The sequence below is a fragment of the Panthera pardus genome, unplaced genomic scaffold (genome assembly GCF_024362965.1).
Source record: "Panthera pardus isolate Hobbes unplaced genomic scaffold, ASM2436296v1 HiC_scaffold_3, whole genome shotgun sequence".
Taxonomy (NCBI): Eukaryota; Metazoa; Chordata; class Mammalia; order Carnivora; family Felidae; genus Panthera; species Panthera pardus.
In genome coordinates this window covers 59,109,353-59,129,042 of record NW_026526876.1, presented here as the reverse complement: position 1 = coordinate 59,129,042, position 19,690 = coordinate 59,109,353, and the positions used below count along the sequence as shown (strand labels likewise).

Sequence of the window (19,690 nt, the reverse complement as noted above, 5' to 3'; positions counted from 1 at the left end):
CCGCAGAATTGCAGGAAGCACACCCTCCTCCCACCCAGGGGCTACCGGCCCCTGCCCCGCCCCATCCGGGGGTCGTGGGAAGCCCCCAGGCTGGAGGCAGGAGTGGAGGGGGCGGGGAGACGAGCCCCCCCCCCCCCCCTCCCGGCTCTGGGCGCCCGAGGGAGGAGCTGGTGCGCAGCGGCCACTCCCGGAGCGAGGAGGCGGGGCGCTCCCGCACTGCAGGAGCCCGTCGCCAAGGGGAAGGCCTGGACCGCCGGGCGCTGGGCGCGGACGCGGGCCCCGAGGGCGCGGGCCGAGCGGCAGGTGCGCGGCGCGGACTACAAGTCCCAGCATGCCCAGCTACCCTGACCCGGCCCCCGCTGCCACTTAAAAGCTTCGGGAGCCGCAGCCGTCGGGTCGCCGCGGCTTTCGCTTTGCAGCCGCGGCTGGGCGGGCGGGAGCGGCGGGCTTGGCGGCCGGCAGTCCTAGCGTCCGGGCTCCGGCTGCACCGAGGGGCGCTCTTCGTCCGGCCCTCCCCGCGCGCGGATTCCCTCCCGAGGCGCCCGCGCCCCCGGGCTCCCCGCCTCGCCCACCCCGCGGCCCCGATGCCGAGGCATGGATAGAGCGGCGCTGCGCGCGGCGGCGATGGGAGAGAAGAAGGAGGGCCGCGGCGGGGGGGACGCGGCGGCCGCGGACGGGGGCCCCGGGGCCGCGGCCAGTCGGGCGCTGCAGCAGTGCGGGCAGCTCCAGAAGCTCATCGACATCTCCATCGGCAGCCTGCGCGGGCTGCGCACCAAGTGCGCCGTGTCCAACGACCTCACCCAGCAGGAGATCCGGACCCTGGAGGTAAGGGGGCCGCGCGGCCCGGGGAGCGGCCCCGGCACCTCCCTCGATGCCCCAGGGCACTCCTTCCCAGATGCATCCTGGAGCCGGTGTCGCCCCTTTGAGGCTTCCTCTCCCTCCTCCAGTCGCTGTTGCGGCAGCTTGGGGACCCAGGACCAGCCCGTCACCTTGGGCGGGATTTGGGGGGAGGGGCGGAGTGGGAACTGGGGTGGAGGCTCGAGGAGCCCGTGGGCGGGGTGGGCTGCGCGCGGGCATCCCCTGCCTCCCCATCTCCGCCCCCGCCCAGTTTGCGGGGCCGCAGGACTCATTCTCCCACTGAGTCACACGCTGGACTTTTCCCTGTGTGACTGAGGCGAGCAGCCGTGGGCTGGGGTGACGGGGAGCGGGGGGGGGGGGGGGTCCCCCTGAAGTGTGATCACAGGCCCGCCATTCTCTTTCTCTCACGCCCCAGACTCCCTGCTTGTTCCTTTCTTTCCTTTCCTCCAGGATTTTTGTCTGCCGCTTTTCAAAACGTGTTTGCTGAAACTGCATATTTATTGCTCAGGCATTTGATGCTTTCCTTTCGCACAGCCACAGCATTTCACTGCTCAAAATGTAATTACCCACCGACTCCCCCACTCCTCCTCAGACATTGGATTTTGGTTTAGGAAGGATTATGCTGGGGCACCAGGCCTTTGGTAGGAAGATGACACTATTTAAGGGGTTCTGGGGGAGAGAGTCTCCAGTGTAAAGAAGAAATAAGATCTGCAGGCCCTCCTCCCTCAAATTATAGCCAGGATGTGCAGTATTAAAAGGATTTGGAAGAACAAGTCAAAAGGGTGGTTGGGTTCTCAGAAGGGGGCTCCCCCTCCCCCATACACAATAGAGGGAAACTAGTGCATTCCCAACTAGCTTTTGTCCTGACACTGGAAAGGCCGTAAAATTCCAGGGACCACTTAATTGCTACCCCAACTTGAAGTGGCTTCTTTCCACCTTGCGTCGGCACATCTGGCCTTCTGCCGATCTGGGGATGTTTTGTCGTGGGGAGAACCTTAATTTCTCAACCTAACAGCCTCCTCCCCAACCCTTTATTGCAAACTGCCTCTGCCAGCTGTCATAGGCCAATCAGCAGCCTGAATCCCTGTTTGATCCACAATGTTCGAGGGTGACTTCTCTCTTGCGGTTTTGTTTCCTTCAAAGCTACAAAACCAGGGACGTTGGAAGCATCTCGTGAGTGCTGGCTATTATTATTTTCATTACAGTTGGTCTAGCAGTACTGACTGGGGCTTTGCTTTAAAAACTAACCAACAACAACACCCCCCTGCCCCCAAGCTGTCCCTTCTTGCATGCATGCTGCTGTTTTCCAAGGGGTGAGGGAAACTGGTCTCTTCTTGAACACAGCCGAATGTGTTTGCCCAGCAAAGTTCGGTGTTTGAACTGACACAATAGGGGGCCTGTGTGGCTTAGTTGTGGGAGGCGGGATCATCGTCCTGCAGCATGTGTCTGCTTGGACTGCTATGTTATCGAGATGAGAGAAAGTTCTCTGTGTTGACCTCTCTCGGATTGTTCCCATGTTGCTCTGAAGATCTCCTGGTTCCTGGAGTAGATACAGGAGGAGTGTGTATTGTTCATTCTCTGGAAATGGTACTTTGCCCTCTAGATACCCTGATTTCCAGAGTCATTCATTTTAACAAAGATACGGCATCGTGACACCCCAGAGCATTGCTATTTAGGTCTGTGAGCTGTGTGTTAGTGGCCTCCCTCCTGCGTGTTTATTGGGTGATGGTCTCTGACAGCCAGAAAACCCACCCAAAGGAAATTTGCGGTGTAAACGGAACCAATACCCAGCTCCCCGTTCTCTCCATTGTGGTGTGGGATTTGGGTTCACCCTACTCCGAGAAAAGGCAGCACCTGGTTTGTTTCTTGGGAATGGGAATTGAGACCTCAGGAACTGGCTCCCTAAAGCTGCCTCCAGCTAATTTGAATGAATTTCTTTGCCCTGGAGGCCTCAGCCTCCTAACCTGCACAGGGAGGTTGGGGTGGATCTCTGTAGGCCCTTGACAAGGCTCTACATTCTGTGGTTTGGTGAAGGGGCCTCTGTTGGGTTGAACCAAACGTTTGTTGCACATGCCTCTGTTTAAAAAACAGTTGTAAAATCCAGATTTACGAAGCTGATAAAATAGGGGGGAAGTGTATTAGTGAAAGAATTCTGCTGATGGGGACAGTGTGGCGGACAGCTTTGAATTCAGGTCTGGGGTGGGGAGGGGTGTCTGTCCCATGACTTCTGAACCTCAACTTTCCCATCTGTAAAATGGGGATAAGATGGCATAAACCTGCAGTGCTGTGAGCCTATAAGTTTGTGTGCTACCACTGAAAGATTCTGCCTATAAACTTTCCCTGGTGGGGGTCCAGTGGCATTCATTGCCACAGGCCACCTTTAGGGGAAGATACTTCTCTATAGCTGGCTCTTGTCTCCTAGAGGTGGGTGACACGGGCCAGGAGACCATCCCGCCAGCATGTAGTGAGGGAGGCAGGACAGTGGTCCAGCTGTCCGCTCTGGCTTTCTTTTCTGTTCTGCAGGCTCCTCTCCCATCATATTCCAGGCCAGGGCCCCTAGAGAGAATGCTTTGCAACATTGGATTCCGGGCTTTTGAAGAAAGGGGGTTCCCCAGAGGTCTTGGCTTATGCAACTGCGCCAGACTTCTCCCAGAATCTTAGGAACCCCAGCACAGTCTGGCCTTCATTAAAAAAAATTTTTTTTAACATTTATTCATTTTTGAGAGTGAGAGAGACAGAGCATGAGTGGGGGAGGGGCAGAGAGAGAAGGAGACACAATCCGAAGCAAGCTCCAGGCTCTGAGCTGTCAGCACAGAGCCCGTTGTGGGGCTCGAACTCACGGACTGCGAGTTCACGACCTGAGCTGAAGTCGGACGCTTAACCGACTGAGCCATCCAGGCACCCCTGGCCTTCATCCAATAAGCACTCGCTGGGAGAAACAGCACGTGGGATGCCCCCGGAAGCCCCTGACCTGGGCGCAGCTGCTGGTGCCCCAGATCACAGGTTGTGATGGTGTGTGGGGTCGTGGGGGGGGCGGGGCGGGCGCAACGCGTCTGGCTGCCCTTGTGATGACTTTTTCTCGGTGTAGTGGTCCAGTTTGGATTCAAAAAAGTGCAAGGAGCCGGGGTTCAATGTTTGCCTCCTACCTGCCGGCAAGTGTGCCGGAACCTTCTCAGGCTCCTCATATTTCCCAGAAATCCACCAACCTTCACCACACAATTTTTTCTCTCTAGATGGGGAGGGAGGGTGACAGAATCTAGAACTCAGAGCCTGAATTTGTAAACAAAGTTGTGAGGCTCCTTCATCCTAGAGGAGCCCCGTGCCCTGCCTCCAGCAGACCCTCCTAGGGGGTCTGAGAACTCCACCCAGGCAGGACGGAATGTTCTCGTTCCCCCATGGGCTCACACAGGGACACCTGGCTGGCCTCACAGCTGGTCCTGGAGCCCCATGCCAGGTCCTTCCCTCATTTATTCATGCTTTGTGGGCCGAGTCTGTGCTGAGCTCTGGGGAGAAAGCAGTGCCTCGTGCAGGTTCACATTTAGTGGCATGGTAACGTTGCCCTTTTCTGCCGGCCTGCTAGTACTTTCCAGAACAGGCCAAGGCATACCGAGTGTCTCCACCTTGCGCTCTTTTAAAAAACATTTTTTTTGGTAATGTTTATTAATTTTTGAGAGACAGACAGACAGACAGAGCACGAGCCGGGGAGGGGCAGAGAGAGAGGGAGACACAGAATCTGAAGCAGGCTCCAGGCTCCGAGCTGTCAGCACAGAACCTGATGCGGGGCTTGAACCATGAACTATGAGATCATGACCTGAACCTGACCAGGTGCCCCGCCCCCTCTACCTTATGCTCTTATAGAGAGAAATTCCTTCCTATGCAAGCTGATCTGGAGAAAGAAGGCCCCGTGGACCTTGCCCATGGGACTTGCCCAGGAGGGGACCTTGGGGAGCTGTGGTAGGTACAGTCCACACTTTGGCCACTTCTCTGAGTTGCCCTGGAGCCAGGAGGTGCCACTCGGAAGGTCAGCAGGGCTTGCCTTTTGCCCAGCTTGATTGTGACGGAGGTCAGAACCCTGCTGTGTGGAGTACCGAGCTCCAGGCCCCATGGTCCCTTATCTGCCCCCGCCACCCCCCCAACATCAGGCCCTCCAGGCTTGCATGAACATCCATTCACTCAACTTCCATCATTATTCGTTTGCCTGCTGGGCTAGCTGTAGCCACCCTGGCAAGGATTCTGAGGTACTCGGGATGCCTTCCTGGTCTTTGGGGAAACTTGAATTCTAATGGGGAACCAGGCAGGTGAACCGTAGTGACTCCAGGAGCATGGCTTGCCAAGTACTCAGGGATGGGGAATGTGCCGGAACGGGTTGGCCAGTCTAGCCTTCTGTTTTGGTGGGAACTATTCCCACAGTCCTGGTGTCCCACGTTACGTCCCTGGCAGAACTGAGAGCGCGAGCTGGTTTCCCTTTCCCCACCGGCCATCGCTTCAGAGTGGGGGCATCTCTCCTTCTGCTCCATTGCCATGGCTCCAACCTCCATGGAGGTTTTAATTCCAGCCGTCCCTGAGGGGATGCAGAGATGGGGCACTGCCCCCTTTGGTGTCTGCTTTCACCTTGGCAGCTTTATCCCTGCTGGAACTTGCCACCCGCATTCCTCCGTGGTGGCCTGGAGAGGGTCCTGCGTGTCTCCTCCTCTTTACTCCTTTCTCGCCAAGAAAGCTGCTGTGTCCTGCCCGGGAGAGGACACTGGGGAGGGGCGGGTGGTGCTGGAGGAAGGCCTCATCGCAGCCTCGGCCCAAGTTAGTGTGAGTGCCAGAGGGCTGCTGGTATGCTGCCTGGGGACAACGGGAATGCCTCCTTCCCCTCTGGGTTGGCCCCATGTCCAGGGGGCTGCACTCCCCACCGCAGGTATTCTCTCCCCGCCTGCTGGCTGTGGCCGGGAGAGAGACTGCGAAGGCCTTGGCCCTTGGCCGTGTCTGTGGTGGTGGGGGGATGTAGCAGAACCTGCCACCAAGTCTCTGTAAGCTGTGCTTTTTAAAGAGTATACATCTTTTGGGGCGCCTGGGTGGCTTAGTCGGTTAAGTGTCCGCCTTCGTCTCAGGTCATGATCTCATGGCTCATGAGTTCGAGCCCCATGTCGGGCTCTGTGCTGACAGCTCGGAGCCTGGAGCATGCTTCGGATTCTGCGTCTCCCTCTCTCTGCCCCTTTTCTGCTTGCATGCTGTCTCTCTCAAAAATAAATAAACATTACAAAATAAAAATTAAAAAATAAAAAAAAGTATACGTCTTTTCAGAATAGATGGCTCGGAATCTTCTCTCACATTCAGTTCCGAAGAGAAAGCCGCGTAGGTGCCTTTGGGGTTATGGTATATGTGCTGCCGAAGCGAGCACTCCTTTGGGGTTATGGGAATGGCCTTCAGGCACAGTGAGGGCGGGTTGTGGGATGCACACTTTCTTCGTGTTCACCTATTCTGTGTCTTGCATGCTGGTAGGCCCCCGGCCTATGTCGCCCTGTTTAACTCTCACAAGAACCTTAGGAGGGTTTATCCTCATTTTGCAAATGAAGACCCTGTGGCCCCGAGGGATGGAGAGGACTCCATGAGTAGGTGACCAAACCGGGGTGCACTGGTCTTCAGAACTACGTCCTGAACCTTGCAGCCGCCTCTAGCAGCCCTGGTGGGAATTCGGGGCAGGATCCTGGCTGCTGAGGCCAAGGAGGCAGCAGTAACAGAAAAAGGCAGCCTGGGGGTGGTTATTCGGTGGCTCAGTTCCCGATGGCTGGTGGCCCACCCCAGGCCGTGCAGCCTCCGAACTTGAGCTTGGGGCTGTTTCCCTAACATGCAGCCCGGCACATCCTCAAAGATAGGCCTCTGTCAACAAACTCTGATGCAACCAGGTCTGTGTCGGTGTCCCTCTGAGAAACGAGAAGCTGCCTAGAGATCAACTTGCTCATAATTTTTTTAATGGACACCTGCCTTATTCTTTCTGAATAATCCTTCCGAGAAGCACCCTATCCCCTAGCTTTCCACTTTGTAAAAAATATTTCCGAATACACGTAATGATCTGTGTTCAGTGTGAGAAAGAAAACACTGATGAACAAAAGAAAAAAACCACACCCCCAATGCCAGCTCTCGGATCTGGTTAATTCTTCTTAACGGTTTGCTGTATGTCCTCCCAGGGTTTTTATCCTCTGCATTCGCAGACAGATGTACACATAGATACTTGCGGCGCATACTGTGTGCATTGCCTTGTAAGTGTCTTCTGTTTACATTGATACGCATGGATATACATCAGCGCCGTCGGTGGCTGCTTTGTGTGGTCATACCATAAATTCATTGAACCAGTCCTCCCCGTGTTAGCCATCCAGGCTGTTTCCAAGCCCTGCTATTATAAATCATGCTGCAGAGTCTTTTCCTAGAAGGGGAATTTGCTAGGCCAAAGTATAGCAACAGCATGCAATCGTAATCCTATTCTTTAAAATCTTTAGGGCGTGATATGTTCCCCCTTCCCCAGCATGAATGCCAGGATTTCTAAAACGGCAGCCTTTATGCATTTACTCCTCTGCCACTGCATCCACGTCTCCCCTGAGTTCGGGAAGTGTAAACAGGAGACAGGACAGGGTCCCTGAGGCTGATGTTCTGGGGTATGTGTCGAAGATTGTGGGCTGTGGTTTTTGGTTGCCTGCAGCAAAGTTGGGAGGGGGCTTGGGTTGATCAGTTAGAAGAGCGTGGTCTTCTCCAAGACAGCAGAGGGGGTGCTGGGGGTCAGGGCTTTCTGTGTCCAGGGGACTGGTTGCCTCTGGGCAGGGCACAGCCATGCGGTGACGTCTTTATCCCTTGAACTGTAGACTCTTTTCCTTCACCAGCCACAGATACTGATCAGATGGCTGTTTGGGGTGCCTTGGTAGGGGGTTTCAGAGGATTTCGGGCTTTCCATCTGGTCCAGCCCTCTCATCTTGCAGGCGAGGACACTTAAGTCCTGACGGTGAAGGGACTTGGTGGGAATGCCTGTTAGAGAATTAACATTGCCGAAGGGCGGAGGAGACTGAGCACTGAGCTGGGATGCAGACCTGAGGTGCCCTGAAGAGAGAGACATGAAACCATCTATCTAGACTAATGGCCAACAGCATCCTGCCATTTCACCCTCCTGTGTTGGTGGGGTCCTCGGCCTCAAGGAGTTTCCTGCAAGAGGAAGCAAATGGATTGGCCTTGCCAGCCCCCTCCCCATGGCTTGGGGACCCCAGGCAGTGGAGAGATTCTTGGGGAGCAACTTGGGGTATCCTGTGGGTGGGGCCTTTTTTGAAAACCAGTCTAGCCAATGGGCTTTGAACCTGACTATACTTTCAAGGGCTTCTCGTCCTGCCACTGAAAGATCCCCTGGGACCTGGGTGGGTGAACCTTTACTCCTGTAGGCCTAGTGTTTGTCTTAAATTTGTGCAGAGTTTGCATTATATTCCACGAAACGCTGTTGTTGGTTTTAATGTCAAGAGAACGTTATAAATCATTTACTAACACTGCCAGAAGATACAGCCTTTTAATCCGACGTCTTTGTGTCCGTCTTGTCTTGTCTTTGTCCCCTGTTGCAGATCCCAGGTAGAGATGCCCATACCTGTGCATCCACTGGGGACAGATGTTGGGATCAGAAATGCTTTGTCATTTGTTCTTAGGCATGATTGTTCCTCACCTGCGTTGAAAAAGCCTCAGTTCAAGCTGCCGCCACATATAAAACCTATGTATTTATACGCATGTGTAATTTTCTGCCATTCTGGCCTTGGTGGGCAGCAGTGTGTTTTAACTGGGCAGATTGCCTTTCAAAATAACGGAGCTGAAGTATCTTGTTTGTTTGCCATTTTTCTCCTCGCCTTCCCCCCTTTCATTTTTCCACCCACAGAATAATTGCAAGAATAAATCAAGACTTGTGTTTGAAATTTTAAAAAAAGAGGGGGAAAGAAAGCTTACAGCAGTCCATGGACTCGGCCTTTATGGTGAGAAAAAATAACTTTTTGTACAGAATAAACTACAGACCCCAGTCGATAACATTGATCGTGAGGGCTTTGCTTTCTGCAAATCTGTCAAGAGAAGCTGCTTATGGAGAGGTGAGGCTTTCTTCAGCATGACACCTTGAGGTTTGGAGTGCCAATTGAGCCAGTTAATTTGGGTTTGATCTTGGCATGGATAAAGCAGGACCAGCTTTATTCGTGGTGCATTCAGAGTTTCGCTGGCTGGGAGAAAAATTATAGGCATATTTCAAAAGTGACTTGGGAGTTCTCCATCATTGGGCACTGTCTTGAGAGCCCCCTCCCCCCGGCGTGGGGCCCTCGAAAGGGCTTAGCGCTGCCTTTCCTCTACTGTATCTGCGAAAGAGGCCTTCTGGTGGTTGAGAATGTGCCACATCAGCCCTCTCCCCCTCTGGAGATTCCTGAAGATCTTTAAGTGTCTTTAAGGCTCTGAGATGCCCTGCAGCACGTGTTCCCAAACTTATTGATGCAGGGATCTTTCTTCCACTGAACATAGTTGGGGGAAATACCACCTTAAGCCATGAATGGGAGAAACAAGAAATTGTAGGCTTAGCGTCAGCCAAGCTTTATGTTTTTATGATGCTGGGGTGCCATTTAAGATTCCAATTTGAATCGGGTGGGTTGAGGAGAGGCTGGTGAGTCCATAGACTGACCAAGCCGTGTGAGGTTGCCTGTTGTCAAGGGAGGTGCTAAACAAAGGGAGGCAGAGAGTGACCCGTTTCACTTAATCCTTCCAACTAGGCGAAGCAAGGCTTGCCCGGAGACTCCGGGTGCCTGGGGTCCCTGCTCCTGCTCCTCCTGTCTCTGCGTGCCAGTTAGCCTCGTGTCAAGGGCACGCTCACTCAGAGTTTACCGGGAACCCCATGACCCAGCTGGGGGACAGAGAACAGTCCAAGAGAAATGCAGATGGCTGCGGGTGTGTTTGAGCCTGGGGCTGCTGAGGGCAGGGGAAGGGCTGGGCTGCAGACAAGGAATGCTTTTTAAAACAAAAAAGGAAATGCTGGCTCAGAATGGAAAGGAAAGGAAGCTGCTTCCTGTTTCTGGCTTTTCGAAGGGAGGAGCTCTCTGTAGCCCCTTGGCCAATGGGGGCCTGGGTCTGTGGGGCCACTCTAGGTGTGCTGGATGTGCTGACCCCACACCACTGCCTGAGCTCTCAGAAATGGACCGGATTCACTCTTTTTCATTTTCTCCAGATGACTGATCAGATGGGTGCATGGTTTCCGAAATAACTATCTGTACACATTACAAAATGGAATGTATCCTACTAGCTGATTTTTACTGCAAGCTTATTCCATGCCTCCCCTCCCCCCCCATTAGGAGTTTTATGTGGCATTTACTCCTCCCAGCAACCTTGTGAGGAAGGTCCCATCGCGATCCCCATTTTACAGAGAAAGAAACCGAGGTGCAGAGAGGTTAAGCGACTTGCCCAGGGACACACAGCTAAGGAGAGACCAAGCCGTGCCGTAAACACGGACAGTCTTAATGACCCGCCTGTACTGCCTGACTTGCCTTTGCAAACTCCCCTCTCTTCCACCCGAAAACTCTGTTAGCGTAGAATCATTGTTTGATTCTGGTGGGTTTTGTCTGGGATCCAGAGGGCAGCCCCCAGCCTGGGCCAGGCCCTGGTGATTTTTAGGTAGATTGTCTGGGCCTGAGTTTACATGTTTCGAACACTCTATTATGGAAATGTTCAAAAGTGCGAGAGTAGAGAGAATGGTCTGATGAGCCCCCACGTAGTGATCCCCCAGCTTCAGGGGTAACTAGGTCTACCAGTCTTGGGTCATCTATTGCCATAGATGCCATCTATTGCCATTCCCCTCTGAGTAAGCCTGGTTTGGAGAATCGTGGGGCTAGGCGGTTGGTCTTAAGGGAGCAGAGTGACCTGAGAAGGTCTTCTAGTCCAGTCCTCTGCCTCTAGGCAGAGCCATACCTATCCTAGCAGGCGGGAGGAATCTCTATGCCTTTTCCCATGAAATGACGGTCTCGATTTCTCCAGAAGCTTGCCCTGGCTGCTGGGCGCCCATCCATTGCAGGGAGCCTGTCCCACTGGCTAACTCAGATCTCCCGCTGCACCTGGGTCCTGTTCTCAGAGCCTGAGGGCCGGTGCATCGCCTCCCTGAGTCTCCTGTCCCGCTGTGGGCCCCCCGAGCCCATGGTCACGTTACGGCAGTCCTGATTCCCAGTCCACTCATTTCCCTGGTTCTGTGTCCCCTCTTCTGCCTTTTCTCTTGCTTCTTGCTTTTTCCGCACCCCACGAGATGTCAGATGTCAGCTGACGTTTATTGAGCGCTACCGCGTCTGGACCCTGGGGGGATAGTGGGTGAGGGCACGCAGACCCCGTTCTCCAGGAGCTCCCGGCCCTGCGTGTGTCTTGTCTCATGCTCTGCTCTGTCCCTTCTGACACCTGGTCTTGCCGACCGCCCTCCGGCTTCTTTTCTCTGTGGTTTCTTGCCCTCAACAAAGGTGGTTTCCTTTGTTGTTTTGTCTTGTTTTCTTTGCTTTTTGCTGAATTCCCACAGGCGTCCGTCACTTTTTGCTAGCTGCTTCCTATCTGTAGTGGCCTTCTGCACACAGTCATGGTGGCATCATGGAGAAGGACGGCCTTGAGCACAAGGAGGCCAGTGAGGACCTTGGGTTGCACATGGGTTCTGTGGGGAGGTCACATGCACAGCAGGACTCTACTCCCTGCTTGCTCTGCGACTTTGGGCAACTTCTTTGGCTTTCGGAACCTCAGTTTTCTCGTTCGCTAAAAGGAAATAGGCATAGGTTTCTTTTGGACTCTTGTGAGGTGTTGCAGAGATGTGGAAGGCATGTTGGGCAGTGCCTGGTCATTCAATACTTTTATTAAAATAAAGTTTTTGGGAGGCACCTGGGTGGCTTAGTCAGTTGAGTATCCGACTTCAGCTCAGGTCATGATTTTGCAGTTTGTGGGTTTGAGCCCCACATTGGGCCCTGTGCTAATAGCTCAGAGCCCGGAGCCTGCTTCAGACTCTGTGTCTACCCCTCCCCCTGCTGGTGCTCCACCTCTCTTTCTCTCAAAAATAAATGTTAAAAAAAAAAAATTAAAAAAAATTTTAAATGTTTATTTATTTATTTTAACGTTTATTTATTTTTGAGACAGAGAGAGACAAAGCATGAAGCGGGGGAGGGGCAGAGAGAGAGGGAGACACAGAATCTGAAGCAGGCTCCAGGCTCTGAGCTGTCAGCACAGAGCCCGACTCGGGGCTCGAACTCACAGACCGTGAGATCATGACCTGAGCTGAAGGCAGACGCTCAACCGACTGAGCCACCCAGACACCCCAAATGTTTATTAATTTTGAGAGAGAGAGAGAGGGCATGTGCAAGCAGGGGAGGGGCAGAGAGGGAGGGGGAAAGAGAATCCCAAGCAGGCTCCATGCTGTCAGTGTAGAGCCCAACATAGGGCTTAAGCTCATAAACTGTGAGATCATGATCATGACCTGAGCCGAAATCAAGAGTCAGAGTTTACCCGACTGAGCCACCTAGGCACCCCAGGATTACAGTGCTTTTTGACCTCCTGTCAGCATTATTCTAAAACACCTGTTCATGATTCTCTGTTCTCTTCCATTTGGCCATTTTAATTGCTGCATGATATTTCATCCAGTGGACGGGCCGTAACTTGCCAAAGCATTTCCCCTCTTACTGGACATTTCGGTTGTTTCCAGGTCTCTGCTGTGATAAACATGACTGGAATTGTCTTTCTACAGACGCCTCTTTATTTTTGTTCCAATTCTGGATTCATTTCCTTGGGATAATTCCCAGGAATGGAATTATCGAGTCAAAGGGCATGGATATTTTTTTTTGTGATGGGGATCACTATGCTGTTCTCCATTTTATGCTTTTTGAGTGATAGCTTTCTTAAAAATGGTACTCCTGGGTAAATTTCTTCCCTTTTCTTTACAGTCTTCTTGGCCTCTGTTCTCCCCCCTCCCCAACCTCTTCTTTTATTTTTATTTTTTATTTTTTTGGCCTTGTTAAATCATTCCCTTCCTTTCTGTCTGTTATTATGTTTTTTTAAAATAGGTATAACTGACAAGTAAAATAGTAAGATATTTAAAGTGGGGAAATCTTTCCCATCTTGGCTGAATATTTCTCTCTTCTGTCCATTCATTCAGTGACTACTGTATATCTACTACGTGCCAGGCACTGTGTTAGGTGCTAAGAAAAGAGCAGTGAGAAGACAGAGAGGTTCCTTTCGTGGAAAGAGGAAGATCAAAGGCCAGCAGACAGAGAAGGTGGCCTGGGAGAAAGAAACCTGGAAGTCTGGTAGAGTGATGGGGGTGGGGAGAAGGTCGCTACTTTAGATGCTGCGACCAGGAAAGGCCTCCTTCTTAGAGGTGATGTTTGAGCCAAGTGTTGACAGATGAGAAGACAGCAGCCTTATGAAGACCTGGGTGAAGAGTATTTGAGGTCAAGGGCCAACTTGTGCAGGCCAGTGTGCCTCGAGGTCAGCAGGAAGCGGTGGTCCTTGAGGACCGTGGTTGGCCATGTGTCATGTGCCGTGAGGTCAAGGATGTAGGCGGGCATTTGGGGCTGTTTCCCTAAGGTTGGGCTGTGGTAAAAAATGAATGCAGCAATCCAGCAGATAGTGTTGCCCCGTAGTGATGTCCCCCCCCCCCCCCCCCCGTGACGTGCCGGGCCCTGTTCTGGGATAGAACAGTAAATACGCAAGTCAGCTTAGCGGAGGAGTTTGTAGATGAGTAAACCACTAGAAGGTGCTGGCGAGGGTGTGAATGAAAGCCCATCAGGCCGCATAGTGACTCATCTCTACATGCTGAGGTGTGCGGGGACTTGGGAAATAGGTTTTTGATTTGAACCAAGCTGTGCTCTCTGCCACCGGCCTTCCCCATGCTAACTGAAACTCTCTTCTCTCCTGTGAGGCCTGGCAGCTGCAGTCTGCCGGGTTGGGGGTGGTGGTGGGGGGGACCCTGGGCCTCTTGCAAGGAAGGGGCCCTGAGAACTGAGGTTGCCAGCTCAGACGTGGGGCTGCTACTACCAGGTACGAGTATCTAGGTGCCACTTATGGGAAATGAGCCTGAGAAGTAGATGCGGGAAACCCCCTTCTTGGCTGAGCTGCCCTGCCCTGCCCCGTTCTTCCCGACCAGGGACTCTGATTTGTGTGTCTTTTTGGGAACCCAGACTAGAGGACACCATGCTTTTCAATGTTGTCTTTCCTTAAGATAGAGCAAAGAGATGGGGGGTGAGGTCTGAGCAGAGGGTTCAACATACTCAACCTTGGGGCAGCCTAGAATGTGTTCACCTAATGAGCTGTGACCCCGTGGCAGTTCCAGGAACTGGGCCCGTGGAAGATGTTGGCTGCCATTTTGTTTGGAGCAGGCCAGATGACTCATAAGCTACAGGGTGCTCTGATACCATTGAGTCGGGGGCCAGCTTTGACAAGCTCCTTGGGTTTCTAGTATGAGCTTCTTGGCAAATGGGAAGGGAATGCCAGATCCTAGGAATCTGGTATCTTGGGCTCCCCCTGTCCTCTCCCCTCAGTTACAGCTAACTAGAGGTAGACTTGCCCACTTTTAATAGATCAGGCTTTTTACAGGTGTTCTCTGCGTTGCTTCCTCAATAATGATGACTTCACTAGCCCACTTGGTGGATGAGGAAGTAAGGCCCAAAGTCACACAGTCATTGGTAGGGCTGGGGTTCAAATCTAGAATTGCCTGAGGCCACATTTGTGTTCATTTCTCTGCACCCTCAGAAATCTCTTTGACCTTGGGTCTTGTCTAGAGCAGAGAGGTCTGAAAAAGGCTTTGGTGACTTAACGTTCAGCATTTTGGAAGAAGTAACGCTATGCTAGGTGGAAGAGGGTTTGAAAATCTCTCCTTTTTCCATACCGTTTGAATGGGATTGCCTCCGGTTTGTAAAGATGAGATGACCGGAGCTTTGGCGTCCGGATCTGCAGGTGCCATTTGCATAAGAAAGGCACAGCGAGAGGTGGAAGGCTCCCGGTAGAGAAGGCTTGGGAAGGGGAGGGAAGGGGAGGGAAGCATCCTTGACTGTGGGAGTGGGGGTTGGGAGGCAGGTGGGTTCAGAGCCAAGGCTCTTACCTGACTCCGTCTGAAAGAACTTGGCTTCTGTTTCAAAGCGCTCTGGTTAGAAAGGTGACATAACGGGTAGCACTTGGGCCTTGTAGGGATGGCTTCGAGACATAGTTGTTTTTTAAATGTTGGTGGCAAAATTTCAGGAGAAAGAAAGTCCCTGGGGAGATTCCCTTTGGTGGCCCTGATGCACCCTGGCCGAGGGGACCAAACCGAGGAAGGAAGAATCCATCAGCAAATGGAAACTTGCCTCTTCAGGGGACAGGAAACTTTTTATGTGTGGTTGGTCTGGTGGTTTAGGAGGAGAGGTGAGCAGTAGAGACATAGCACTGGGCCAGTTTTGCAACTGCATCTTTGAAAATTTTGAGAGTTTTAGGAAGTAGTTAAAAAAAAAAAGTAAAAAGAAACCAAAAGCCAAAGATTTCGTTTAGTCCTGATACCTGTGTGTGGACAGCCGTGCAGGCTATGATTGGCCGTGTGACTAGTGGAAACTGGTCCCTATTCACTGGTTCATTCACACCCTCCCCCACCTTTGGTCCCTAAACCAGAGGAGACTCCTGACCATCCTTAGAAAAAGACTTAGGTGGCCCCAAATGCCCAGACCTTGTCTTGGGCATCTAACAGTGTAAACCAAACTTCCTCTCCGGCCCTGTTTAGTTTAAGCAGTTTCCTGGTCTGGCATGATTTGTTTTCTTAACACCCTACTTGTCAAAGCCCCAATCCCACTGGTCACAGCTAACTGGCCTCTGTCACCCTGTGGCTGCCAAACTAGGTTGGGCTTATGTTCTAAAAGTCACACTTGCTCTTCCCCTGAGGAAGTGGAGCAGGAGAGGTTCCTGGGGTCCACTGCCTGGGTTTGCCCCTCCTGCCTTCTCTTCCCTATTTTCATCATAGACTGGATTCTTTTTTTTTTTTTTTTTTTAAAGTAAATTCTCCCAATATGGGGCTCGAACTCATGACCACAAGATCAAGACTTGCATGCTCTACCACTGAGCCAGCCAGGCGCCCCCACAGGGTGGATTCTTGGTCTTATTCTGGAAAGCTCTGCTGGCCAATGGCCTGCTCCTGTATTCGGATAAAAGGTCAGGAGGGTACATGCACAGATTCTGGCACTCGATGGCCTAGGTTCAAGCTCCACTCCCTTCCTGGCCAGCTGTGCATATTTGGGCAAGTTGCTTAACCTGTCTGAACAACAGTTTCCTCATCTGTAAAATGGGGATTATAATAGGATTGGTGTCCCTAGTAAGTGAGATGAGCCATGGAAAGCACAATGCCTGGCACACAGTAAGAGTCTTTTGAGATTTGTTTTTTCAACAAGTATTTAATTAGTGGGTTGGGTACCCACTGTGGGCTGGGCACTATTCCAAACTGGGGGAAATAACAGGTAACAAAATGGACAAAAATACCGGCTTTGTAGAAGTTGGGTTTCGGTGTTGGGAGATGGTAAGGCAGTAAGTGGGTAGGTAGAATAGGTTGTTAATTCAATGGTGAGGGTGCTCACCCTCACTGAGGGCAACGATGAAAGCCGGGAAGAGCGCCAGGGGCAAGGGGTGGTATGATTTTAAATGACGGCTCAGGACGGCTTTGCAGAGAAGGTAATATTTGAATAAAGACCTCAGAAAGGTGGAGAGGGATACCATGGGGACATATCTGGGGAAGAGCTTTGGAAGCCAAGCATTAGCAAGGGCAGAGGCCCAAGGGGGTGAGTGGGAAGTCCTCCCGCAACTCGGGCTGGAGCCCCGGGTGACGCCCAAGGAGGTGCCCCTCTCAGGGGAGCCTGGAGCGACCAGAAGCCCTGTTGTTGACTTCCTGAAAGTGTACTTGGGAGTGGGTCCTGTTTCTGAGTGCAAGGGCGGGTGGCCGAGTCCTGGCCTGGGCGAGCGGCGGCTGCTTGTATTCGTCCCACAAGCCTTCCTGGGGCACCTGTGAAGGTGGATGATGCGGGCAGGTGTCTCTCTTATCCTCGTCTGTTACACCAGGACAGTAGATACTCTGTGACTTGGTTGGTCCCCCCAAGGGAGCTTATTCTAAGGCAGTTATTTGGCAGAAAGCAGATGCACAACGTATGAGGATACGTGCATCATCTGCAATACAAAAGAACCCCCCCACGAAACAGGTGCCCACCGGCGAGGGGATGGTTAAACATACCGTGGTGTGGCCTATGATGGGTTATTAGGTGCATGTCTGTGCTTTTGGAAGACTGGGTGACAGCAGGACCATGTCTATGCTATTGCATTGAGAGCATACACAGTGCAAACCTGCATGTGCATAGCATTTGTAGTTGTATGAATATGTAAAAATATGTCTGCATGTGGAAAAATCTAGGAGAGATGCATTCTGGGCGGGGAGGACTGTTCTTGGAAAAATTCCTTTATTATTATTTTCATTCATTCATTTATTGTAAGTTTATTTTTTTATCTGAGAGAGAGTGCAAGAGTAGGGCAGGGGCAGGAGCAGAGGTGGGGCGGGGAATCTCAAGCAGGTTCCACGCTCTCAGCACAGAGCCGGACACGGGACTAGAACCCACGAACCGTGAGATGGTGACCTGAGCCAGAACCAAGAGTCAGACCCTTAACCCACTGAGCCACCCAGGCACCTCATCATTCATTCATTTATTAAGGTAATGAATGTTCGAGTGCTTGTCACCCTTGCGAGCTGGGTGCTCAGACACAGTCGTGGACCTGACCAGAGACCCCTGCCCGAGGCCCCGTTTTGCTCAGCCCCCTTCCCTTCTCAGCATCCCAGGACTGAAGGCTGGCAACACGGTGTGATGCTGAGCTCACACCTGCTGGAATCAAAAGTGAGACGTGGTCCTTCCGCTTTCCCCTGGGGTGTTCGGGCCTCTGTTGAGCCGGTCCTGGATTTGGCTGCGAGGCAGAGAAGTTTCCAGAGCCGCCACCCCTCCCGAGGGGAGTGAAACCGTTCCTCGCAAGCAGTCCTGCGGGAACAGAGCCTGCTTGGCACCGAGAAGGCCCCCCCAAGACAGGCCGCACCCCTGTCCTTGCGACCGCCCGGCCATCTGTGTGAAGAGCTGTCCCAGAAAAAGGAGAACCGCTGAAGGAGGCTCTGTGTCTCAGTGCCACATGCGCACAGGGTAAACCTGGCCTGGGACGCCGTCCCGGGAGGCTGGTGGTTGGCTCAGAGACACACTTTAAGTGCTTTGGGTGTTTGGACAGTGGATGGAAGTGATGAGGAGGACGTTTATGACGAGAGCAAACATGTATTGAATGCTCTTGATTCTGGGCTCTTGGCTGGTACCCCGAATACCACACCCCGCGGTCCTTCCAGCCACCCTGGGAGGCTGGTGCAGCTCTCTCTGCCATTGCCTAGGAGGGAACTGAGGCCCAGACAGGTGGGCTGGCCTCCTGACGCCACACGGAGGGGGACGGGGGTGAGATCCAAATCAGGATCTGGCTGATTACCGAGCCCCCACGCGGTGCATTTTCTGAGTCACAGCACGCTTTGGTTACACCGAGAAAGGTGTCACCGGTGGACCCCTCTCTCCCTCCTACTTCTACTTCCGTCCGTCCCTCCCAGATGGCCATTGCCTCTCCCCGTGGAGGCCCCTCCGCTCGGCACACCACATGCTTCCGGGCCAGCCTTCTTTCCACTAAGAAGGGTGATTAGAGACCTTTTGCGCTAAAGGAAGGGTTTCCTGTCTCTTTAAAGGACAAAGACTGTGCGTGACCTCTTCATCCAGAAGCTTTAGGGCCTGGTACAGTGCTTGGCACATCGTAAGTGCTGAGTCATTAAATGAGGTTGTGTTATAATCGGTGCGAAATGAACCTCACCGCATTCCCGGAGAAATAATGTCAATCAGTGCAGAAGCTGGGGGAAATTGGCCTCCGGAATCAGACCCAGACAGCCTGGGTTTGCCTCGTGCCTGTGCCATCAGCTGTATCTAAGCTTAGTGAAGTTATCATTTTCCTGGGTGTCCGTTTCCCTGCCTGTACAGTGGGGACAATCCTGGCGCGGTTGGGGCTGCCGCGAGGAGTAAATGAGTAAACACGTACAGAGCTTTGCCGTAACAAGTGCTTGATACACGTAACTTGTCGTTCTTCGCTGTTACGCAGAAGAATGAGCAAAGCCGGACTTCCAGGGAATCTCGCCACCTCCCGGGTGTGGGTCTGTGGCTGCAGAGTCCCGGCAATGTCCCGGCGAATGCCACCAACCTCCCTGCCCGTTCTTCACCTGTCGTGGAGCTCTGCTGGTGGGGTGGGTGTGAAGGTCATTTTCCCAGGAAGCCTGGATGCACGTTGGGGGTGGCGGAGGCAGGATATGTCTGGGGCGGAGCCAGGCCTGAGGCCTAGCAGTGACCCTCTGTGACCCTGGATAGGCCCCCTTGGTTTCAGAGAACCCGTTTCCTAACATGGGAGGTGAGAACAGTCATAGCCACTTCATGGGGTCATTGCTGGGATGACAAGAATAGGATCCATGCCAAAAGACAGGGCATGGCAGGCACTCAGCTGACCTGCCTGTCCCATCCTGGGGGGCGAGTGTCACCCTCACACCTGTGCGAGTCCCCCACGACCTGTACCAGCAAACGAGGAGAGGATGAGCCTGGGCCACAGCTGTGGCACGGCAGCTGGGCCACCTCTCCTCACCCACCCGACTGTGATCTTCCTTCTGTTTGTGTGAACCAGGTGCACCAAGGTGAGGAGGGTATCTTCCCCAGTGCAGGTGACAGAGATGGGCCGTTGTGAGCCTCACTGACTTTCACCCTGCTTTCCCTGCTCAGACCCCAGTCCC

General features: G+C 53.0%; 1 protein-coding gene across 1 annotated transcript in view; it reads left to right on the top strand.

Annotated features, from left to right (window-relative positions):
* The first annotated feature begins 247 nt into the window (after window positions 1-247).
* The window catches only part of KSR1 (kinase suppressor of ras 1), a 161,769-nt gene continuing 142,326 nt past the window's right edge, over window positions 248-19,690 (top strand). The window contains exon 1 of the mRNA XM_053892770.1: window positions 248-825. Within this exon, the coding sequence (XP_053748745.1) occupies window positions 595-825 (231 nt within the window). The 5' untranslated portion in view covers window positions 248-594. The remainder of the gene's footprint in view (window positions 826-19,690) is intronic.